Below are 26,255 nucleotides of genomic sequence, written 5' to 3'. Positions count from 1 at the left end.
CCAGATGCCCATTTAGCAGGATGCTACATTCAAGGAAGAAATTCCTAAGGCTCTGAAAAGCAACTGGCCTTCTACCTCCTCTCTCACGAATACCTGATAATAATCCCATGTCTAAATCCTGGTTTATTCATAACCTCAGGGAAGTGCTTCTTAAATGTGATCTCTGCCCTCAGCAGTACTCAGGCCACTCATTTAGGATCAGCCAGGTGTTGCTACGTCTGCAGCAGCACGGGGGACTTTCTGCCTTCTCTCTGCAACAAATAGTTATCTCCAGCATACATGTTCGATCCAATTCCAATGCCGTTTGCTCCACCGAGTCCCACCTGGTGTGCATCTAGTTGGTGGTGCTGTGGTAGTTTGTTGAAATTCTCATCACATCCCGACAGCGATCAATAAATAAAAAAAACCCATCCAGTATCTGTGGCTGTCGCGGAACTGTAATAAGCCCGTCCAATAATGTCATTAGAATTAAATGATTAAACGGGCTGCCTGCCTGTCTTTTACATGCTGCTAGCTTAACAGCTTTGAGTACTAACAGTAGCCATGTTTGTTGTTTACGTTCATTATGATCATTTTGGAGTGAGGCCTGAAGGGACGGACTGTCAGTGTTGCCGACTTGGAGAATCGATTTTGGGACTTTTAGAGCTAGTGCTGCTAGCTACTTCCATTGGAAAAAAGTTGGCTACACTGGGCTGGGTTTTTTGGTTGGATATTTCTTTTTAAAATCTAGCATACTCTTTCAAGTTTCTTAACATTACCAACCCGAGCTTCATCTCTTCACATTTCTGGCCTTGCTCCATTGTAATCCTAAAGTTTATATGATTTTTTGCTTACCACTAATTGTCTTTTCTTAGTCATGTAACCCCTTATTATTGAATCACTCATTCCCAAATTGTCAAAATACAGATGCTTCGTCAAGACCATCAGCATTCAATACCGCCGCACAAGGCACCCTTTAGAACAATGCACCGTACTTTCCGTTAACTACAATGTAAACCCATCTGGGGCAACAGTAAATGCACAAGGAAAGAGTGAAAGACACACACTGGGCGGGTGGGAGGGGAGATGAATAGGTCCGACAAACACAGGGCTTTCATCCAGGAGACCGCGGTTCGTGTCCAGTAAGTTAAAGTGTCAGTAGGCAGTATATTTTTTGGCATCATTGTGCAAAAATTCCATAATAACCTCTGAGCATATTGTAATTCAAGTGTTCTGAGAGATAACTTGACTTCTGCTTCTCCTCATGGCTCTGTTTTCAGGCTTTAGAAAATCTAGTCCGTGACGGGAGACTTTGACCAATCACAGGTCATTTTAGAGAGAGGGAGAGCGATCCTATTGGCTGTGCTCTGGTCATGTGACCGGTACTTGGCATTCCTTCAAGAGATTTCCAACATGGCTGCTGGGTTACAAATTTCTCATTTTACAGCTAAACCGTGCACTACAAGATGATTCTAATAGGCATTAACGTAACATAATATTCATTAATTCACAGTTTCACTTTACAAACATAGTCATTTTAAGCCAAACCATGTTGTTTTTCCCTAAACTAAGTGTTTTTTCTTGCCAAATCCTGAACAAGTCTTTTTGTTTAATGCACAACATTAAGCATGTGTTTACTGTGAGTGGAACGTGATGCTAAGGGGTCTGACAAAGCATACGTATGCGACAAGTTGGGATGAGAAAATGTTGATCATAAGCACAAGAATTCTCTTCCACATTTTTGGGGGATTCTGCCTACCTCCTGTATTCATGGACCTGTGCTTATTGAAGATGTACTACACCAAAGCCCTTCTCTGTTGTTAATCTCAATAAATGTCGTTATTCACTTTCAATTGATCTCTCCTTATATGATTAAACAAAGTCACTATATTCTGACAGTAATGCATGAAATGGATAAAAACTAATCAGAGCCTTGCCGTCTCTGAGCAGCTGTTGATTACTCGCGAACTCCAATCAAACGGTCGAACTAGGCAGCGCTGATCAAATATGAATCAATATTCCGTTACTGTAATGCCTATTTCTCTCCTCAAATGTTTTCAGAAACATCTTGTATTGTACTGTTTAGCTGTAAAATAAAAAAGTTGGTGACTCGGCAGCCATGTTGAGAACAGTTGAGGAAATACCAAGCACTGCCCACCAGCCAGAATAAACTTTCTTTGATCAGCGCCCCCTAGTTTGACCATTTGATTAGACTTTGCGAGTGATTGACAGATGCCTTCATTCAATGAACAGCCAATAGGAACGCTCTCTCTCTTGGAAATGACCTGTGATTGGTCAAAGTCTACCGTCACGGGCTAGATGTTCTAAAGCCTTAAAACAGAGCCATGAGGAGGAGCAGAAGTCTAGTTATCTCTCAGAACACTTGAATTACAACATGCTTAAATATTATTATGGGATTTTGGCCCAATGATACCAAAAAATATACTGCCTGCTGCAGGTTTAATGCTCATGACGAGTCTGAACCTACTAATACAGGACATATAACTCCACTCTGCCTAAATCATTGTATTTCTTTGGCTCGCTTCCTGCTGTTCTTTTGTTTTGTCCCTTCACAACTACCAGAAAACACAACAGTGGGCAGTGATGGAGAAAGTGAAAGTAGCCCCATTAAAGGGACTGTTTGTAAGAATCAGAAATGCTTGTTAACAGCGACACATGTGGCGGTTAAGTCAACGAAAGTCAGCGTCGGGCTCGCGCTTGCTCGCGCTTGCTCACGCTTGCTCTTTCTAAATAGACATGAACGAGCATCGCTCAAAACAGTGAGGCGACACACGTCAGCCAAAACCACAATATCACTCTATATTTCACCTGCTTGGCAGTAATGTTAGCTTGGAGGTCTCTCCATGAATCAATGTTGATCCTAGTGTTGGCTTTTCCTGCCTCAGCCTCCCAACCGCGGCCGGAGGGAACAGGGGAGACACTGGAGTTTTGGTCGGAGACAAAGTTTTTTTCTGTGGAGCCCCGTCACTTCACAAGACACGGGAAACCTCTGTTGGTCTGGAGGAGCTGCAGCATTTATTTCTGCACAAACGTCCACTGAACATTCACTAGATATTCTCAGAGCTAAACTAACTCTTCTGCAGTGTGGAGTGTGTGCGCATGCACGTGAGAGGTGGAGCGAAAAAGCGAGAACGAGCGTGGTGTGTGAGTGAAGGCGAGCAGAGGAGCAGGGTACAGCAGAGACTCCGGCCCCGGAGACCAAAGCTACGGTCTCCCCCGCGTCCTCCGACCGCGACCAACATAAGACGGGCTTCACTAGATAGAACTTTGCGGTTTTGGTGCTTCCGTGTAGTTTATTTTGGAGTCTTGTCCGAACAGCGTAGCCACACGCGGGCGCGAATGGGACACCGACCCGGATTGATTTATACGTGTAAGAAGTTACAAACAGTCACTTTAAGACTAATTATTTGCCTCATGTTAGGGGATAATAAGAATGTACATGTTTGATATATTAATCTTTATATAATTCCCCATAGATGTCTGTATTCGACCACAAACCAATGTTTTGATTCTGAGAAGGATCTTTGTCTGGTTCGACCTGATGAAGATCTCTCTGTGGATCAAAACAGTGTTTTATGATCTAATAAAAGTGTCAGTGGAGCATTATACAGCATGCACGCACACATCCTATTTGGAGTCGCTAGGCTGTCTGTTCTTGTCAGTAGTCATGTGACACTAATAAATTATTTCCACATGTATTTTGAAATGGGTTAATTACTGTAATCACAGAGGTCCTTTGGCAAGGAGACTTGACAGCCTCGGTTGCGCTCCACAATTCATTTCTCAGCACAATACAGGAAGAGGGCGCTGTTTTTCTGCCAATGGTAGATGAGGAAATGAGAGAAATGTCCACAGAAAAAAAATCACTTTAAACATTATTGTCTTCTTTAGAGAAAGGGGAGGTGGAACAGAAATCAATGGGGTTCATCATAAATGTGGTCTTTGCATTACAATATCTCTGGTGTAAGTTGGGTGCTCAATCATCTTCACCGCCTACTCATTTGTTTGCAGTAATTACACCGTACATTTAGGACTAAATGAGGCTTCTTTCCCTTTCAAGGCATCATAAATTCATGAATCAGTGTATGCAATCTAATGCTAAAGTCATAGTTCAGTTGCTCTTTTTTGTGGAATCATCCTTCACTGAGCAGGGGAATCAGCAGGGGTGAAAGTGAATTGAAGTTCTTTTGCCGGTACTACTGGGCTACCCCAACCGTCATCGCTTGACATTGTTCTCCTCCCACCCCACAGCTTCATGCATCCCTGAACACACCATTCAATGTCTGTATGGTGGAGAAAGAAATTAGAAACACTTGACATCATGTATAGTAAATCATTTATTTAACCTCTTTTACCTGAGGAACCCGGTACCGGGTTCGACTGAGCTGTGTGTTAAAACACTGCCAATAAAAACTTCATAAAATGCTGTCGTGGTCTTTTGTTCTGAATTGTTTCTAAAAGACGAGGCCTTAACGCTGCGAAAACAGCACTCCAAGTGTATTTTGACCAAAAATGTTTTACTTGGCAATGATTTTAAAATGTTTATAATAAAATGAACACATTGTATTTTTACTTTACAATATTTTTGACCGTTTTTATATTGAATGTACATACTTGACTGTGGAATATTTTTTGTCAGTTGTAAGTTTTACTTGATCATATTTCATTATTATAATAAAACTACTCCATTTGGAGTCAAAATTATACAATTTTGTTGTTTTTTATTGATTTTATACTGTGCACAATGGTAGAATGTGATGATGCACAGGGTAAATGTCATGGCCAAAGGCTCCATTGTGTGCACATAGCCTCCTGTAGTGGATATCAGTAGTATTTTAGAGCCAGATTCCCTTTCAATAGGTAGAAAACCCATTTGGCACTCTTTGGGTATCCAAGTGGCCAAATGGAGAGTCTGCCTGGTCCTATCCTGACTAAAACCTTTGTAGAATCTGTAGAAGTGGTGCTGTGCTTGTAGAAGCGGTATAATGTACAGCTAGCCGGTCATTGTTGTGAAATAAACCCCTTCAGGGCGATGTTTCAGGGTCCACCACATCGCCTTGTCAAGGTTTATTTCACAACAATAACCTGCTAGCTGTATATTATCCCTTACTTAAAATTTAGCCACTGTAGTCTTGCTTTAGGACAGTTCAGCAGGAGGGATTTTGCCAGCATAGGGGCTTGGCCCATGTCAATCTCTGCAACCACAAGGAACCCATAACCACTTAATACTCAGTGGTGCCAATATTAACCCTTAAATTCTCCTTCAAGTACAGCAGATTCAAACTGGCACAAATGTGTTCCCATTGCACAGAGAACATTTTTTTTAGTTGTGAAAATAAAGTTGAATTCAGACCTCAAAAATGTAAATGAATTTGTGAGTCATCACACCCCTGTGACTATGCGGAAAACTAGCGATGCTGTACTGATGTGAATTATCTCCTAAAGTGCTACTGCCTTTTAGTGCCGGTGGAGTTGACACATCATCACACTTAACTGGCTTATTTCTTCTAAATAAGGAGATTCTGTTTTCGGAAGCATTTTTCCATTTAATGGGTCTTTTTTCTCGCCTATTTATTTTTTAAATAAGGCTTGATCTGCGCATTAAACTTTATGAAAACATGACATCCAAACAAGATTTAACTTGACACATTTGACTCGGGGCTTAATGTCACGGTGGTGAATCCAACAGTGCACACACACATCCAACATTAACACACAGCATAGTTATCTGGCAGTGTGAGTTAATTATGGCCTAAGTGTCAACAACTGAAGGGCTTAACTGAGTCAATCCTTTAAAGTCACAACAGTCTGCAACTTTACTTAAATTCATGCAAACGTGGAACAAATATTTTGTTTCCTAAACAGCATAACTGGCATGTGAAATCTCCGAGCCTTTGGAATCACTATAAATTGATTAGATGTCAGCTGAATGTCTCTTTCCCTCGTGTTATAAATTCAAGCGGCGAAGTAATTCTTGTTTTTCTATTTGACTTGTGAATTGGTTCCTTAACATTAAGTCAATTAGAACAAGCTTAATCCTGGAGCTTGGAATTTGCTGGAATGAGTGCGGCCATGCAGAAAATCTCTGGGTTTGAAGCTCTCTCTAAATTATACAGTCTACTTGACCCTGTTTTTTAAGATGCCTTCAAACGTCATGATACATTACCAGAGCAGCTGTGGTAGAGTTTTAGAGTTTCCACCTGATACAACCTGACTCTCGTCCAGCGCAGGGTTCTGAAACTCTTGCATACTAAACTTTTTTTCCCGCCTAAAACCAAACCTCAAGATGTACACTGAACATATGAAAGACTAGGGACAGTTTCATGTTCTTTGTGGATTGTTTTTGCCATGCTGGCAGCAGGGTTCTTGGGATGGCAATTGGATGGTTGGTCCACTACTTTGGTACAGCTAAAATATTTTGGAAAATACTATATAGATTGCCATTAAATTTGCTACAGATACTCAAAGCCCCCAAAGGATCTTTCCGAGGAGAGCTAAGGTGAATTTGGGCAACATTTTTAGCAAGGAAGAGGTCCATTGACCTCTGACCTCAAGATATGGGAATGAAAATGGGTTCTATGGGTACCCACGAGTCTCCCCTTTACAGACAGAGTTGGAGGGGTGTTTTTGGTGTGACAATAAGCAATGCCATTTTAATTGCTTTTTGAATAAGGGCATGCCTGAAAATGTCATATTGAAGGTTTTATATTTTAACTGTAGATTTTGTCATATTTTGTGGACCAGCTGTTATACTCCTGTTGGGGGATTGACTATTAATTATTATCAATGTGCCTTAGTAGGATCCAGTTTAATAAAGGAGGAGGCTGGGTAACCTGGAGGTGGTTCAGTGGAGATCGGACCTCAATGAGTGACAAGCCAGACTGGAGAGCTGCAAGGGCCCATCAATTAAAGGGGCATTGCCTATGCTGCGTCTTTATAGATTTTTTCAATTAGCTAATTCTTTTCTTAAACGCCAGGCCTGCACTGTGCACATCTCTGTATTGGATTGTCGGTTTCCATTTTTGTAAATAAATACACCTTGACTGCTTAACTGGAACACTCGGCCAACCTTACAGTCACATTGCTGACAGCCATTACACCAAGTTGTCAAACTTAATTTGACAATCAGACTAGGGATGTCACGATACCAGAAATCTAGTAGTCGATACCAATACCAGTGAATTTCCACGATTCTCGATACACAATTCAATACCACGGTAAAAAAAACAACAACAATAAATCCCATGTAAATCAACACGTACTCTTTTATTAAAAACATTTGAACATTACAAATAACAGAGGCATGTAGCCTTTAAGTAATAAATAAAAATAAATTATCCATTTTGTTAATTTTGGCGTATCAGCAGCGTGTTATCAATCGATAGTCAGACGACGGACGCTACATACTGACCATGAACGCATCTGGTCGTCAGCTCAGAGTAGTAGGAGTAGGAGGCAGATGATGTATTGTCGAAGCGAAAAGCAAACGCACCTATTTGGCAATATTTCACGTTTAAGCTCAATGCTATAAGGGAACCATAACGTTAATGAGGTAATCGCCACGAGTTGGATGGAGCTGTCACAGCCGATGTGCACAGAGCAGCGTCGCCAGGTAGACCCCCGCAGCGGAGCCCCGCAGCAAAAGCACTACTGGAGAGGCCAGACACACCGCCACCAAATGGTGGCGGTGTATCTGGCGTCAGAAGATTAGAGTCAGAGCTCTGCACATGTTGACCGTCATCTTTTCTTGTAAAATGTTTAATCGGTAACACCGGTGTTGTCACAAGTTTATTAACAGGTGGGAATATTTTCCTAACTGTCACATCACTACCAATGACCGTTACAGGCATCGTACGGTACCTTCAGTACTGTAGAAAAAGAATACCGTCACTTTTTTTAAATTTTGGCATCGACTTGGTACCGAAGTATCGGTTCTTGTGACATCCCTAAATCATACAGTGATTTTTTTTGACAGTATAGCACATGCTAAGCGTGTAATGACATACAGATTACAGTGACGACCTGTGACACAAATGTTAAACAATGTTATGCTACATATTTTTGAAAATAATCAGAATCATAAATACTTTAATACATACAGTTGCTCTTACAAAAAAGCATAAAGAAATATAAAAAAATAGAAATAAAGGAGTATGTAAAGCATGTACATAATGCTACAATACATAACAATATATGTAGAGAAATATAAATAAATAATACAAATAAGAAATATGAAACACATACAATATATAACCACAATTTACAGTAAGTATGGAAAACAAACGCTGAGAAGTGGGATCTATTACGTGTGTTAAATATAAATGCAAGAATCGTATAAATACAAATTAAATAAGAATATTTATTGAAATGTACAGTATAAATGCAGTATTCATGATATTACACTGTTGAATTATTGCATGAATTATTCTAGTTTAATCAGTGTTGCAATAATGCAAAACAACTATTAACTCATTTCCGCTGCGATGGAATGCACAAGCGTGCTCATTAGCACTGCATGCTAATCCATCCCATAATCAAAGCTCAACCTTGCCGTATACGTGTCAACGACGCAGCGTTTACTCGCCACCCCCGTCTGATCAGGCTGATTAGAGCGCGTTTTCCAATCTGAATATATTGACTGGGTCAATGTTTAAAAGGCACGAGTGATTCAGAACAGCTTCCTGAACTTTAAACATGCGCACACACACACACACACACACACACACACACGCAATGTTTACACAGTTGACAAGCAATGCCAGATAGATAGATAGATAGATAGGTTCAGGATGAGATCACCACACACACACACACTCTGTTTCCCTCTGGATAAATGAAGCTAGTTGAACTACTCAGGATGTTTTCATATGCAGATCCTGCTGAGTAAGAGCCCCAATAAAGTTCCCAGCTGCTCCCGCCTAGATGGCTTTGTTTACTACACAGTTTAAGTGTGTGTGTGTGTGTGTGTGCTGAAAGGCTTTACACCTCTGTCTCTGTTAACAGGTGTTTTGCCAACAGCACACGCTACAAAATGCCGATATGGGCTGTTGGCGGTGTCAGTAATCACTTACACACACACACACATACAGGAAATCCCACACACAGTTAGCATTAAACAGCTCGGTAATTACGCTACAAGCCTACACACGCACGCACGCACACGCACACAAACACAAAAGTGGTGTTTCCATCACTTTAGAGGACATTACATTGACTTACATTAATTTCCTGTAGACTTACCCCAAACCACAACCAGAACCGTTACTTGCCTAATCCCCTAACACTAAACCAAGTCTACACCCTAAAATGTACTGATTTATGTTATGGGTACTTATGGGAAGGTGAGTCTCCACAACATGAGTAATACACGGCCACACACACACACACACACACACACACACACACACACACACACACACACACACACACACACACACACACACACACACATCAACCTGATCTCAGGCCGAAGCGTGAGATCAGGTTGGTGACACGTATTATTATCAGGTTGGTGACACGTATTATGTAACATTAATGCCTATTTCTCTTCTCAAATGTTTTCAGAATCATCTTGTAGTGCACGGTTCAGCTGTAAAATAAGAAAGTTTGTGACCCGGTAGCCATGTTGCAAATCTCTTGAAGGAACGCCAAGTACTGGTCACATGACCAGAGCACAGCCAATAGGAACTCTCTCTCTCTGAAATGACCTGTGATTGGTCAAAGTCTCCCGTCACGGGCTAGATGTTCTAAAGCCTGAAAACAGAGTCATGAGGAGGAGCAGAAGTCTAGTTTTCTCTCAGAACACTTGAATTACAATATGCTGAAAGGTTATTATGGGATTTTTGCCCAATGATGCCAAAAATACACTGCCTACTGAAGCTTTAAATAAGTATGTAAAACAAAGTAAAACACAAAGAGAAACAACATAACATCAGTACGGAAAACACGTGACAAATGTCATCAACGTAACGTGCAAAACAAAACACCTGTCTGGAACACCAGTCTCCTGCATGGAAGTCTTGTATGTGTTGGTCCCATACACGTCCCCACCCGCCCACCATAAGTGGGATTTTTCACTTTTTAAATACTACGTAACTAGCTCTGAAGTTAGATGTCCGTCATAGTCGCAGTTTAAACTTTAAGGTTGGGGGTTCACCAAAATAAAAAATCTAGAGGGAATGTAATACTTACAACAGACGCTTTGTTTATACATAAATTAATAATCAGGCACCAGCAGGTGCATTTTCATTTCCCGACTAATATAGAATAATGCGAGAATTACCGTAGAAACCGAAGTCGCACAAACCGCAAAACCTGACAGTAAACCAGAGATGAGCCTTGCAGGCTCGGTGATAAACCTTCAGTAGGCTAACCCCGTGGCGTCTTATATGGATCTTAGCATATTAAAACACAGAGAGGTCTAACTGTGTGTACATATTACACCGTGTCCTAACTGAATGTGATGCGAGTGAGCATCAGCGACAAAATCACATTGATTGTATTGTTTTATATGGATATGTCCGAACCAGCCATTATTGACGCAGCGATGCGCGGCGCCATGTGGAGTGGAATTTCTATTTATTCCTGTCGCTCACGTTGAAAGCGCCGCAATGGACGAGGAACGGCTGATTACCTTCATACCTTCTCATTTCACTACAAAAACCTAAATAAGGTGGCAGCTTGCTGGAGGGAGATCGCCTGACAGTTTCCTACTACTGTTGGCTCAGTTGTGTGTAATTTCCACAATATAAAACGTGTATTTTCTGTTTAAAAGTAGGCTACACGTGTAGGAAGATAGGAAGTATCACACATCTTAAGTGGTTATGTCTCCAGTCTGAACTCCAGCCCACAGCACAACAGAAGTTCATATTTAACGGATTCAGAGTGGACAGAGAGCATCCTTCACTCCATCCAAGTCAATGAAAAACCACAAAAGTTATGTTGTTGCTTTCTTAAAGGGACTGTTTGTAAGAATCAGAAATGTCTTGTTAACAGCGACACCTGTCCAAACAAACGTCCACTCACTAGATATTCTCAGAGCTAAACTAACTCTTCTGCAGTGTGTAGTGTGCACGCATGCACGTGAGAGGTAGAGCGAAAGAGCGACAACGAGTGCGGTGTGTGAGTGAAGGCAAGCAGGCAAAGGAGCAGAGTACAGCAGAGACTCCGGTCCTGGAGACCAAAGCTACGGTCTCCCCCGCGTCGTCTGACTACGGCCAACACTGTTTAACAGACGGGCTTCACTAGATAGAACTTTGCGGTTTCTGTGCTTCCGTGTAGTTTGTGTTGGAGTCTTGTCTAAACAGCCTAGCCATACGCGAGCGCGCATGGGACACCGACCCGCAATGATTTATACGTGTAAGAAGTTACAAACAGTTCCTTTAACGGATTCAATGTGGACAGAGAGCATCCTTCACCCCTTCCAAGTCAATGAAAAAGCCCACCAAAGTTATCTTGTTGCTTTCTTAAGACACAACAAGGTTGATTTTATTCATCATTACAATAAATTATTAGTTGTGTTATTATAAAAGTATAGATCATATTTAAATCCCTCATGCATTTTTGGTTAAGGCCACTAGGGGGGTTCAGCAAGCCCCCTGAACCAACTTAAACTGCAACTGTGACTTCCATCACTACAAAACACTGCACCTTCATGAAGGCGTGTAATATTCATGTTTCGGCGACACAAAACGTGACACTGACACGCTTTCTTACACACTTTAGCACACAGGGGAGGTTTTGGCTTCAGAGGAATTAAATGGTTGATTGATTGAAGTTCAGATTTTGGGGTTGTACTTTATATGTTTGAGCGTGTACCGTGCCAAGCCAGATTGACGAACGTGACACATGCACATACAGTAGGTGAACAAATGAACAGAGTAAAATCGTCTCCAAGATAATGAGTCAGGAAGATTAGGTTTACGATCCTCAACTCACTTTGTTCTCACACAAACGGTTTGAACGCCTCTTAATGAGACGGGACAGAAGAGAGAGAGAAAAGAACATACAGAAGAGAGAAAGACACCAAGAGGGGTAATTAGCCACCTGCAAGTACAGAAACTCACACACACTCTCTCTCACAGAGGCACCTGTGCAATCACTGGAGTCAGGAGTCTTCCCTGAATACGTTTTCATTGTAATTACAACTTAATGACGGGTTGAATCAGTCCTCAAGCAAAACTTTACATTTACTTCATGCTGATGGAATATTGGTCGTATCAGTAAACTGAACTTTTCTTTTTAAGTTTCTTTTTCCATTCTTCTATGAAGTAACCTGACATCAATATAACAGTAATTCTGCAGAGAAACAACCTAATAGTGATTTATGTACCGGAGGTTTTAAGGTGTGATGTTAACCCCTTGAAAGGTACCTTTGTAACTTCTTAAACTCTTATAAATCATTGCGGGTCCGTGTCCAATACGCGCTTGTGTGTGGCTACGCTGTTCCAAAATAAACTACACGGAAGCACCAAAACCGCAAAGTTATATCTAGTGAAGCCCGTCTTGCTATACAGTGTCAACTAATCCTGCTCCAGCCCCCCGACCACGGTCAGAAGACACAGGGAAGACCGTAGCTTTGGTCTCCAGGGCCTCTGTTCCTCTGCCTGCTTGCCTTCACTCACACACCGCGCTCGTTCTCGCTCCACCTCTCACGTGCATGCACGCACACTCCACACTGCAGAAGAGTTAGTAGCTCTGAGAATATCTAGTGAATGTACAGTGGACGTTTGTGCAGAAATAACTGCTACAGTTCCTCTAGACCAACAGAGGTTTCCCGTGTCTTGTTAAGTGACGGGGCTCCGGATCGAGTAACGTTATCGTCTCCAACCAAAACTCCGGTGTCTCCCCTGTCTCCTTCTGAAGCAGGAAAAGCCAACACTAGGATCAGCATTGATTCATGGAGAGACCTTCGTCTGGTCAGCTAACATTACTGCCAAGCAGCTGAAATATAGAGTGATATTGTGCTTTTAGCTGACGTGTGTTGCCTCACTGTTTTTACCGATGCTCGTTCATGTCTATGTAGAGCGAGCACATTGCGTGAGCAACAGGACGCTGACTTTCGTTGACTTAACGGCCACAGGTGTCGCTGTTAACAAGACATTTCTGATTTTTACAAATAGTCCCTTTAAAACTCTACTGGCCCGCTGGAGGGCCCGGACACTATTCTGTCTTTCAGAGGTTGCAGCTGGTTCAGTTTTCAATGTAGAGGGAAGATACTGATATCCCCACACACGCACACGCACACACACACACACACACACACACACATGAACACACACACATGCACACAACACAAAAACATGCACACACACGTGCACACTACACACACATACACACATCTGCACACACACACTAAGGTCTCGTTTGGGCCCTCACTGCATTATAAAATAAAAGCACAACATAATAAAAGCACAACATCAACATAATCACTTCCTGTATTAGATTGTTTTGTCCATCTTTACACCGTCACTGTGTGTGCTCCCTCCACCTTGAGTGATGGAGATGCTTTCCAGCTCTCTCACAGTCACTTCTTGAGCTGGTAAACTCACCTGAACCTGTCTGCAGAATGTGGATAGCCGTCCTCCACATTTATAGGCTTATTGAATGAACTAATGTATGAGTTCTCTTTACACTTAAAAACACACGTCCCCTTAAAATAACCTCATTTATTGTCATTGAATAAGAGTGCATTTATGTTTTTAGTAAAACAATACACCATCATTGTGATATGTCTTGATACACCTTACAGTGAAGGTGTCAGTAAATAAATATATAAAAATAATAAATAAGGTTTAATGATCTTTAATTACAACAGTTCTGATCGGCCAGGAATAGACGTGGTTTTAAATATTAATAGTCATTTCCAGACTGTGTGAGCTAATACAGACAAGAAACCTGATTCTCCTTTACAATAATTCTCTACATGTTTACAGTCAGGCAGGTAAACTCATTAAAATTAGCAATAATTAAGATTAGTGTATATGATGGAAGAGAGAGCGCAAAACACACTTTTCTTTGTACTTTATTTTTGCACTTTATAAAAATTCACTGAATCAGCAGAACTTCAGTCTGAGTTGAATATTTACAGCAAATGATGAAAGAAATAAGAAGAAATTAATGAATATTAATTATTTCTATTATTATTTATTGTATTTGTATATTGCATAATGTTCATTATTATGCACTGATTGTGGGAGAACTGGATCACCCAGATCGAACCCGTGCGTTCCACAACAGTAGACAACACTGACTACTGTGGTGGCGCTGAGAGCTCAAGCCCTCGCATTCATTCAGAAGGAAAAAGTAAATTTTTCCTTCAAGATGAATGACACATTGAAGACGTTTTTTATCTATAGAATAAGTCCAATTATTCACTATATGTGGGATAAACCGGAGCTCCCGGAGAAAACCCATAAACCACTTTACCACATCGTCATGGCGGTGAGCATAGAAGAGAAGCACCTGCACATGCAGGACCTCTGTCTCGGTGGTGCCATCAGGTGACCTTTGACGGCGTAGGCGATACGCTCTCCGACTGCCGTTTGACCCCCTTTCAAGGACACCAGCACCCACGTCGCAGTGCCCCACGTCTTAATCAGGTCCCGGTAAATGGCCTTTTCGAGGTTTTCCAATGTTTCTGGGCTGGAATCGAAATCGAGACCCTCGACTTCGGCCCACGTTTGATCAAAAAGGCGCTGGATGATGTCCTGGACGTTTGAAAGAGTCCAGGTCACTTTTGCCTTCTTGAAGATCCGCGTGACCAACCTCTCCAAGATCACCTCGACGCAGTTTTTCTTTTGTTCGTTCCGCGCTCGCCGTGCAAAGTCATCACGACTCTTCGTCACGGATACCGGGGCAGACGGAGAAGCGATTGCCAAAGGTTTCTTGGCCCTGGGCTTAGTCCCCAGTATGGCGTGTCTCATATTGTCGACGAGGTCGTCGGACTGAAAGATCTGCCACCATCTGGCCAGACACAGGAAACCGAGCACCTTCCGCTGCAAGTCGGCGCGCATGTTGGCACGTATCACCGGCTCGGGGATGATCTCTGGCCCATGTGTGATGTGTGTGTAGAGGAGATCACTTAAGACCTTTGTGAACTCCAAGACTCGACCGGGGAGAATGTTTATGACTGGAGCGCCGAGTCCCAGAAGATCGCGGTTTTCTGGTTGTTTCATCAGATCGGTAATCTTCTTTGTAAGAGACTTTGCCGACTCCCGGCTGTGAACTTTGGAGCCCCTGTGGAATCTTTTCCTCATCTGTGCCACGATGCGATGGAGGCACGTTTTGGCAAAGCACTTTGCCAAAAGCTTCTTAATTTTGTTTCCGATGCTTTTCTTTGAGCGTTTGCTCTTCTGTGCCGACGGAGTCTGTCTTACAGCATCTTCGGCGATACTCCGAGCGATTTCTTCCGCGACGTCTTCAATCTCCCGAGAGTTTTGAGACTGCAGCAACGTGTACTCGGAGTCCGGCACGTCAACCAAGAGAGGTTCGGTGATGTCGTTCAACTGCTTTTTGATTATGATTGTGACATACGTGATGTCTTTCATCTCAATCACGACGTCCGACGAAGGCGTCGCCGCATGGCGGTCTTCGGCGTCTGAGGGTTCCGGTTCCACATCTGATTGTTCGCAGATGGTCCTCTGCTTGCGCGGTCGAGCCAAGAACACCGATTTCATCTTGCCGATGAACGCCTGGCACATTTTGCAGGCGTGCAGAATCATGTTGTTGAGTCTGCTGGGAGGAGTGAGGCGCTGGACTATGCCCTCGGGGCTGGAGAGGGCACTTCGGACGTTCTCCGAAACCTCTTCAGAGATCAATGTCGTCAAGCTTTTGGAGCTCGGACACTGAACCGAGACATCGACGCCCAGAGCTTCGGCAAAACCCTGAGAGATTGCGTTTCCCAGATTGATTTGGACGTCGTCCTCAGACGCCAGGGTCGTGCTCCCGAGAGATTTCAGGAAAGCTTTTGTCAAGGCCGCTGTCATGTCCAACAGCAGCTCTCCCATCATGGTCATAGTGGCGTCGTCGGGGCTGCCGGATTTCAAAAGTCCCCACTGATCCGCCGTCATCCCCTTAAAGAAGGAGTTGAGCAGCTTGGAAACAACGCGACGGACGTTGAACTCGGGCATGATGGCTTCTGGCTGGGAAGTTCTTGATGACTGCATGATGCTGATTTACGGTCAATTCTTGTCGATGCTTCGTGGTTTTTGGAGAGAAATTCACTGCTTCTCTCAGTAGATAGTCTGATGAGTGAAAATAATCGTTAGTTGCAGCCCTAATTATTATTAACTAACATGTAAGCTGCATTTAAATGTTGAGGCTCATTTTAACTGCTTCATATACTGTTGGGAATTTTAATCTAAAGCAATGCATTCATAAAATTCATACCTCTTTCTCTTGAGACAACTGCTTCTCTCAGTCGATGTGTTTCGTCTGATCGAGTCTTCAGATTCAACTACAGTTGTGTGATTCTGGGACTCTCTCCTTAATTTCACTCCTTTATGATGTTACTGCTCCTTTAAGATGTCACAACTGATGTCACCACTCCTTTAATCCATCAGTGTTCCATCTAGTGATGTCACGATGCAGTGATGATGTCACCACTGCTGTGATGTCACCTCTCCTTTAACCCATCACAGTGTTCCATCTAGTGATGTCACGATGCAGTGATGATGTCACCACTGCTGTGATGTCACCACTGCTGTGATGTCACCCAAACACACAAACACACACCTGCACATACACGTGCACACTGAACACACACACACACACACACACACACACACTCAAAGGCAACCCCCCCCGTCTTTGCTCATCACCAAAAACATCATCTCTTCTGGATATAAAGGGGCTGATGGACTAAAATGTGGTAATATAGTAACTGATGACAGGCACCATGAGTACAACTGTGTCCTATTTTACTAAATTGCCTTATTTCTTAAATTACCCCACACATATACAGATGAGACCGCTCCATACCAGGGGAACGGTGTTCAATACAGTGCGTGGAAATCTTTTGTTGTGATCGCTGTCTAAAGCAATCACAACCCCCCTCCCTTTTTCCATTCTCCGAGTCCCGACGGAGTTGGCATGCTTGCATTTTCAAATGGATTTTTAATTGCCTGGTTAACACAAATGTGCTCCTGTAGCAAGTTGCACTATGATGCACTTTACAGACTCGTTTTTGCCATTCTTGCCTTCTTTTTCGGTTTTGTTTTATTGATGCAGAAATTGAAATTAAAATTAAATTTGTATTATTGTATTTATTACATTAAAATATGTAATTATATTAAATTGACTGCATATAGCGGTCTGCTTGTGGTGATAGTGATAAACTGCTGGTAAGTCACATCTCACAAGTACAGCTAAGGATGTCAGATATATGAAGAGATTCTCTTGGCAACTTTCAGTCTCCTCTGAAGCTGCTGAGAACGTTAACGTTATAAATCCCCCTGTACACTACCTGATCAGCACCAAACAGCAGACAGACACAACAAGAAACTAGCTGGTGAACCAGCGTGTTCACACGAAAAGGCGTAGAAGTGCCACAGTAATGCACAAGGTGCTTAGCGTGCAATTACGCCTTTCTTGACTTGATGTCTCCTGTACTGACTGCAATATAAACGCAGCCGCGTGTTTCCTGTAGTTGTTTCCGTATGTGTTTACTTACCTTACTTACTTATCTTAAGCCCAACATTGACGTTTTCCCCTTACCCTAACAAAGTGGTTTTCTTGCCTGAACCTAACTGCGGACGTTTGCACTGCGTACAAATGACACACGAAAATGCTAAAATGTATACTCACAACACGCAAAATGTCCGCGTAATGTCGTGGTATTTATACGCCTTCCCGTGGGAAAGGATTGGGTGGACATAGTGGAGCATTTAGCAGCTAAAGAGACAGATATTTGGAGCTGGTGGAGACCAAAAGCAGATCTAAAAGAGAGTGAATATTGGACTTATGTTCATCAGATGGACAGAAACATGACACATATCTGCTGTTGCTACCTCATGTATAAATAAGCAACTGTTTGTTAAAGACAGACCTCCTGATCTAAAATAAAAACCATAATAGCTAGCGCATTAAATCATTAATTAAAGCTGCAGTGCGTAGAATCCGGAAAAGGCAAACTACTGCCCCCCTCGAGCAGCTCTCTCCTCTCCCCTCTCTGTCCGAAGCCCTTCCTACCACACAAGAACGGGCATATGCACGCGCTTCATATGTGCCCGCTACATCTGAGGAGGTTACCGCCAGCGAGCCAGACCCGGAGTAACGTTACCTTTTTAACAGCATAAACAATTGCCGTGGCCGAGTCACAGGTGAGAAAAATACTTTGTCACAGACCACAATTAGCTACCACGGACAACTTTGAACATATGAACGAACAACAAACAGTATTTATGCTTAGTGTAAAATAACGCTAGAGACCGACGACAACAAAGGCTAAAGTATTGTAAGACTTTGCTGCATTTGAAGTGTTTCGTTTATAGACCAAATAACAGCAATTGTTTATTTTCCAGACAAAATGACGAGCTAAACTTTTGAAACAACGTAGCCCAATGTTTTATTCAATCTATAGCATAGCTAGCTGGCTAACGTTAGCCAACGCCCAGTTGCTCCTTCAAGTTTCAGTAATGCTATCTTTCTAACTTTAATGTTTTTAGTCTGTGTAGATAACTTTACACATCTGAAAATAAATGAAACCATGACGATGTTTGTCATAATGCAAGTAGGTTATTTTACATTTGTTACATATATATTACTGACAGAGCACCATCGAGTCAGATCCTGACTATGTCCTGGAGCAGTCGGCTAGGAGTGGACGAGGAAGAGGACGAGCTGGTGGACGCGGACGTGGCAGAGGGTCTGGCCGGGGAAAGAGGACAGAGTAAGCTTGAAGACCCTCTGGCTGAAGATGACTTCAGCAGAGTACAACTACTACAAGCTCAACGGATATCAGATGAACAGGTATCTCAAAATATAACATGTCCATACTTTATGTCCACATCATGATCATTATTGTTTATTCATAAATAAAGTAATACTTTTTCCCTGATCTACTGTCTTTCCAGGACAGAATTCAGTGTTTGAGCCTGCAGCAGTGTCAGGAGCTTCTGGGGAGATGTCTGTTGAGGGATCCCAGCCTCATTTTTAATGTGATGGTCAGCGCTCCTCCACCAGGTCCTCCTGGCCAGGACCCCAATCAACCTGAGTGGTGTGTCTGCATGAGGTGCAGGGAAATGCCCACTGACGTGGAAAGAAAGTGCTGTGGCCAGCCACCACAGAACTGCATTTCCCTGCTACCTCATGTGGACCTCTACATCCTCCATGAGGGTGTCCTTCGCCTGGCCAGGAGGATCTGGAACGACATAAAGGCTCAACAAGACATACCCAATCCTGGAGAGGACAACAAACAGTTCCGGTATTCTGCTTACCGGCAGTTTGTTGTGTGGCAGTATGGAGCCTTGGGGCGGGGTAACAGAACTGTAATTCCAAGCTGTTGTGTGTGTAGGATTAGGGACAGATAGCCTGACCCCGAACCACCAATATGTGGGCTTTATCCCATGCAGGCTCTGAAACTACCTCCCCACCACCCCCTCACAAAATGAGCACTGTAATTTATAGGTATTTGGCATGTTTACATATTCAAATTGCAGAAAACGTGTCTTCCAAGTTTAAATAAAGGTCAATTAAAAAATAAGCACACTATCTTTCAGGTGGGCTAGGCCTTCACTTAGGTAGTCCTTGGCCCTGTGAATGAACAAAGAATGGCATGTTTGAATTTTGAATTCAGTTGTTGAGTTTGGACTACAGTATCACACATATAGGCCATAAATATATAGGCTATAATATTCTTAAAAAGGCTGCTGTTCTGCTTATAGAATAACTTATTTAGCCTGCAACTCTATCCAGGTCTTTTGTTGGTTGAGAAGTTTCTTACTCTGCCTCTCATGCTATAGTACTGTATCATTTCGATGACGTGTCAATGCGTCTCTTTTTGTGTGTCAATGCGTGATGTCTTTACATTGTCATAAATTATACCTTTCATATAACATCTCTGTAGTCAAATTTCTCAGAATTAATGAGAAACTATTTTATGAAGGCTGCAAGGGTTAGTGTGAAAATATGCAAATTGGGTTTCTGAAGAAGGGATGCTGAAAGAACTTCTATACATTGTTGCCGACTGACTTGTGTGTGCAGTAGCTCCTCTGTGGTTGGAGGTGGAATACCGCATAGCACACCGTACTGCCGCGTGTCATCAGGCCTCTGGCATCTCACACGCGGCATGCCTCTGTCTGCTGTGGTGTGGCTTCGGAGGATGGCCCTCTGGAGGTCAGGAATGTAGCCATAGTCCTTGTCGACCTTCATTGTGTACAGGCTCCACTTCCGCGACTTCTTGTTGTACTGCTTCCGGTATCTGACTAAATGAAAATTAGCATATGACCGAAACAGGAAAAGATGGTTATTGAAAAATTAATTTGTGATAAATTTGCAAAACTGCTGCCTGTGCAATCAGCATCACTGTCGACTTCCCTGGTCTCCTCCACCTCCTCCAACGATGAGACAGTCTCTGTCTCTTCAGCGTGGCACAAAGTGTCATCTGCCCAGTCAATGCTATAGAAAGGATAAAATGATTTAGTAATATTATCTTGTACCAATATACAAAGATGCTCAAAATATAAAAGAGGAAATTCACAAACAGATAAACTTACATGGAATTCTGAATGTCGTTGAACTCCTCTACATTGATGCGGTCAGCATTCAAATCAAGTGATGTCATACTTTAAGCACAATGAAATAATAAGAGAATAAGATCACATTACTGCTCATCACTAACACTGAGACCAGAATATAACCACCACGAACGCAGGATATAACTCATATGCTACCTATTTGTCACTGGAATGGAAAATATACCTTCAAGCATCAAGTTCCTGTACTGATGCATCCTCATTGTTGCTGGTATTCAGCTCTCCGACACCAGCTACAGAGAAGTCATCACCTCTAAAAAATTAGGGAATCAAGTTTAAATTGAAATGAACCAGAGGGAGGGCATCTGTCTTGACAAGTTCAGCTGGTTTCCCAATGATTCTTCATGATTACATCAATGGAAAGGGATAAGCCAATTCCTATTGCATCATAGGCCTCCGTTCGTCAGGATGTGACCATGGTTGGCGCATCCTATGGGTCTGGCTGTCTGGTACAACGTCTATTGTGACTGAAAAGCCCTATGCGAAAGTGGCAATCTCGATCACAGAGGTCGTATCTGTGTGTGGTTTCTGGTCTGCCTTCGTTGCTGCATTCTTTTCTGCGGGCCCTCTTGTCTGCCGCTGCGTCCTTCAGTTTTTGCTCCCCTGTCATGAGGTGTTGGTGCAAGGTGCTTCTCCACCTTGTGTGGTCAACCGCAAGAGCCTCCCAGGACTTGGTGTCGATGTCTAGGGCCTTCATGTCTCGCTTGCAGACATCTTTGAAGCGCAGGTGGGGGCAGCCTGTTGTTCTGCTGCCAGTTGCCAGTTCTCCATAGAAGAGGATGAAGGAGGTTGAAGCTTAGCTTGCTTATTGTTGAAAAATAAAAATAAAACGAGAAAATATGAATCACAAAATTGAATGTAATTTGTAAATCAGTACTAAATAACATATAAAAAAGTAATAGTTTAGTTCGCTAAATAATAATTGCTGCAAGCCCTGTTCAGATTGTGACTGTAAACACAAATAACTATCCAGGGGGTTGATGTTGCTGGGACGGGGGATGGGCATGGGGTAGTTTGAAGGCTATTTGTTGCACACCAAGATAACTAAAGATGCTGTAGAAACCGGTTTATAATAATAAAGAGACTAGATTATCTATGATGCAGGAGCTTTTGTGGCATTTTCAGCCAACAGGACGACACATCGTAGGCAATGACGTTGGAAACGTAATTTACACTTTGCTTTGATTTTCTGTGTATTCTTGATCAACAAAGCAGGCAGATATTTTGGCAGGTACTGGACGGGTAAAACCTGAATGAAGTATCAATTCAACACAAAGGATGCCAGCTGCCGTAAAATCCGGAAGAAGAAGATATTTTGGCGGGTAGCGAGCCGCGGTGAAATGTTGCGATCGTCATTTCCGGTAAGTGCACCGCAGAGTATTAGATTTGAGACGATCCGGTTTAAATTCACGCACTACTCAAGTAAGTACAGAGTGCACACAGCGCACTACATTGAAGTGTACTCCTGGAAGTACGTGGATTGGAACACACTGTATCAGTGTGAATGACCTGCGATTGGTCAAAGTCTCCAGTCACGGGCTAGAAAGTCTGAAAACAGAGCCATGAGGAGGTGCAGAAGTCTAGTTTTCTCTCAAAACACTTGAATTACAATATGCTGAAAGGTTATTATGGAATTTTTGCCCAATGATGCCAAAAAACTATTGCTACTTGAGGTTAGAGGTCAAGGGGACACCTTTGAAAATAGCCGTGACAGTTTTTCCTTGCCAAAATTTAGCGTAAGTTTGGAGCATTATTTAGCCGCCTTCGAGACAAGCTAGTATGACATGGTTGGTACCAATGGATTCCTTAAGTTTTCCAGTTTCATATGATAACAATATCTTAGCTTTAAAACTGAGCCTACAGCCTCTGAAAAGTCGATTGCATTAATGCGTTAAAGAAATTAGTGGCATTAAAACTAATTTGTGTTTATTATCACTAGTTTTTTCACATCTAAAAATATTCAAATAGTTGTTTTTTTTCTGTACTTCTCCATCATGGTTGATACATTATGCACTCAAGTACTTAAAAGTTTTATTCCATACTAAGAAATACAAGAGAAGAGCAGGGGAGTTGTGGAGTTTTGTTCTGTTCTAATTGTGCCATGTTTAAAATTGTCACCAGACCACAGCGGAGAGCCTCTTGCGACCTAAACAATGTTCTTGTTGTCTCTTCAGAGAAGTATTCTGTAAATAGATGTGATATGAAAATATAAAAGCCGCTGTGTGAGATTAAAAACAAACATGAGGGGGGACAGCCTCACCATAGGAGGCTGATCAAGTATTCTGACTCAACTTAAGACATCTTCCCTTTCAATTACAGAGTGGTGTATTAAATATTGAACAGCATGAGAGTCAATTTCACATCTGCAGTGAAGTTAGCTCATGTTGGGTTTCTCAGTCATTAAAAAGTGTTTCTGAGTGACAACCAGGAATATTTGACAAAATGTCAACGACAACAGAAGAACCACAAAAAATGAATTGAAAAAAAAAAAAAACACACAGACTGGGAGTTAAGAGTTTTCGAGACAAGTAGATCAGGTCTATCGTCACCGGTCCCCGAAGATCTGCTCTGTAAATAGACAACTTCCTGAAAATAAAACGAGTTAACAGTTGTACTGCGCTGTGACGTGCAGGCACGCAGTTGGAAAATGGATAAATAATTGCGGCTCTCATAAATTAAAGATGACAGAGAACAAAGGCTGTGTACTGCCATGAGAGTTTCCAGAGCAGCACTAAAAAAGAGCAAATTATGAATAAAATAAAATAAAATAAAATAAAATAAAATAAAATAATGCTACCATTGATAATTGCTGACCTCAAATTCTTTTGACTCTCACTCAGCCAAAGCCAGAGAGAGCATGTCATTTGATTATGTATTATTAAAAATCATAACAAAAAAAGTAACATAAATTTAGTATTTTGGGTGGACAAAGCATTTTTATTTGATATTTGTATCACATATAGACTTTTTAAAAAAAAGGCTCTTGGGGGGCCATGCTCACAGGAAGTCGGCCATTTTGAATTTGTGTGTGCATTTTTTGTGTATTTTTGGCCATTTCCATGCTCTGTATACCTTAACAAACTCCTCCTAGAGATTTAACCCGATCGACTTCAAATTTAGTCAGTACAGTCTGAATACCTTTGTGATAAAAAGTTGTTAAAAGTTTGCACTTTCATATAACGGCGTTGCCGTGGCGTGGTGGAGAACTTACATGATTCGTCATTAAACAACAAACTCAACGAACAACAAACTGTTGTAACTTGACGGTACTTGTTCAAATCTTCCCCAAACTTGACCTACTTCATAGCAGTCCAGGCCTGAGGACATCTACATGGCAATATCGACTCAGTCATAGCGTCACCTACTGGCAACAGGAAGTCAGCGTTATGTGACAAAAATCATCCAATTCACGTGAAAATTATAATGTATAATCTACACTTGATATAGAACAACATAAGGCATGTTTAGCAAGCATGTTATCTAGCGCCACATAGTGGACACAGGAAGTGTTGCAAAATTTGCAATCTGTCATTTCCTGTGCCACTCAATCCACACAGGAAATAACGTCTAACTTGTGCGTGCAGTGTCCAATGGTCACAGAAATGCACATTTGCTTCAAACAATGTCCCGCCATTGTCCCTGACGTGCGCAAAGGTGCGAGGGCTGGATCATCGCTGCTTGCGGCTTTATTCCATTTTCAGATCTTATTTTGCCATTGGAATCATGTTTGAGTTTGTCTCCTTGAAGACGTTCACATGAAAACACATGACATATGAGGTTAATTAACTGCTACTATCAAAGGGCAACATGATTTCAATATGCCTGGCAGAACTAGGGTAGAAATATATTATATTAGGCTCCATAAATAAGAGGCAAATGAAAGTTTGATTTACTGTAGACAATGGTTGGATATAACCCGGTCTCAAACGGTGTGAATACTTGTGAAACATGTTCTGGTACACTTTATTTTTTCCTTTTTTAGCTACCTTTACAACATTTTAGACTGTAGAAATCAAACAGTCAATAGCCCTCCTGCCCTGCCCTCTTATTAAAAGCTGACCCAGTGGTTGTACCTTCAGAGCATCCCTAAAACTATTCTAATGAGGAGGCTGACACGGCCCGCACTCAGGTTAGAAGGCCTGGAAGAAGGGGTCAGGTAAGGCTAAAGAACATACAGCATTAGTACGCAAGCTACCTCTGCTTCAGCCGTTGTCTTCTTTCCTCTTTATGTTTCTGAATTGCTCTGTCTTCGCTTTTCTCCTTCTCATCTCCCCTTCTTTCCCGCTGACCATCGCCTCTCTCTCTATTCTCTCCCTCTCCCCTCATCCCTCCTCTCTGTCTGACAGTCAGTGAGGTGTGCAAAGTAATTTTCGGAGGCCATTTCCCCATCCCAGTAGAGGCTCCGAATTGTAGAATTTGCATTCATCGCGGAACAATGGAGGGCGACGGCTGAGAAAATCTAACTTTCTTGAAGAGATGATGAGAACAGAAGAAGATAGCCAAGTGTATTGTGGAAGATAGTGAAGTGATTTGAGAGTGGGAGATGTAAACATGTTTTTCTGCAGTTGAATAGAAAATAGTTTTTTTTCCTGATTAAATAAACATGGTTTAATGACAAATTTGATCATCTCCGCAATACTTTCATCCCCTCCTCCATAGCCTTAGATACAATGCAGCCTTGTTCTGTCCAGTTTCAAAGTTTCCTCAGTAGGTGTGCAGTGATGACTTAAGGTAAACCACAAGGGTGTGCATTAAACCCCTGTCATGTTTTTGCTATAGACAAAGAAATCAAATACAATGGCACTGTATTAAACTAATTATATTTAGCAGTTTTGGGAGTATGCAGATTATTTGGCATTGGCATTATTTGGCACATCTGGCGTGGGGAGGAAGTCGTGTTGCTCTGGCTCTATCTATCTGGCGTGGAGAGGAGGTTGTGTTGCTCTGGATCTATCTGTTTGGCGTGGAAAGGAGGTCGTGTTGCTCAGGCTCTATCTGGTTGGCGTGGAGAGGAGGTCGTGTTGCTCTGGCTCTATCTGTTTGGCGACGCCGGGAAGCTGCTTGACATCCTCCTGGATCCACCTTCTCACATATGTTCATATTATACGTATAATTCTTTGTCATATGGATTGTCTAGTTGTATTTTCATTATATTGTTACTCCGTACACACAACATCTATTGCATGTCTGTCCATCCTAGAAGGGGGATCCCTCCTCTGTTGCTCTTCCTGAGGTTTCTTCAATTTTTTTTCCTTGTTAAAAGTTTTTTTTTTGGTTAAGTTTTTCCTTATCCGATGAGAGGGTCGTACTGTAAAGGACAAAGGGTATCCTGTACAGATTGTAAAACCCCCTGAGGCAGATTTGTGATTTGTGATTTTGGGCTATACAAATAAAATTGACTTGACATTGGTTTCCTATCCAGTCCAGTATAAATACATCCAAAACCTTGTCTCCTGGTTTAATGACACATCCTGAGTCTCCCCGTCACTGAGACCGGAAAGC

General features: G+C 42.2%; 1 protein-coding gene across 1 annotated transcript; it reads right to left on the bottom strand.

The window, feature by feature from the left end:
* Positions 1-14,125: 14,125 nt before the first annotated feature.
* Positions 14,126-16,569, bottom strand: LOC119494340. Its single transcript, XM_037780153.1, has 2 exons — positions 16,390-16,569; positions 14,126-16,244 (listed from the first exon to the last, which is right to left on the bottom strand). Exon 2 carries the CDS (start codon positions 16,164-16,166, stop codon positions 14,424-14,426), a length of 1,743 nt encoding a protein of 580 aa, XP_037636081.1. The 5' UTR covers positions 16,167-16,244; positions 16,390-16,569; the 3' UTR covers positions 14,126-14,423.
* Positions 16,570-26,255: the final 9,686 nt, after the last annotated feature.

The sequence above is a fragment of the Sebastes umbrosus genome, chromosome 9 (assembly GCF_015220745.1).
Source record: "Sebastes umbrosus isolate fSebUmb1 chromosome 9, fSebUmb1.pri, whole genome shotgun sequence".
In the NCBI taxonomy this organism is placed as follows: Eukaryota; Metazoa; Chordata; class Actinopteri; order Perciformes; family Sebastidae; genus Sebastes; species Sebastes umbrosus.
This window is presented reverse-complemented; position numbering and strand designations above follow the sequence as displayed.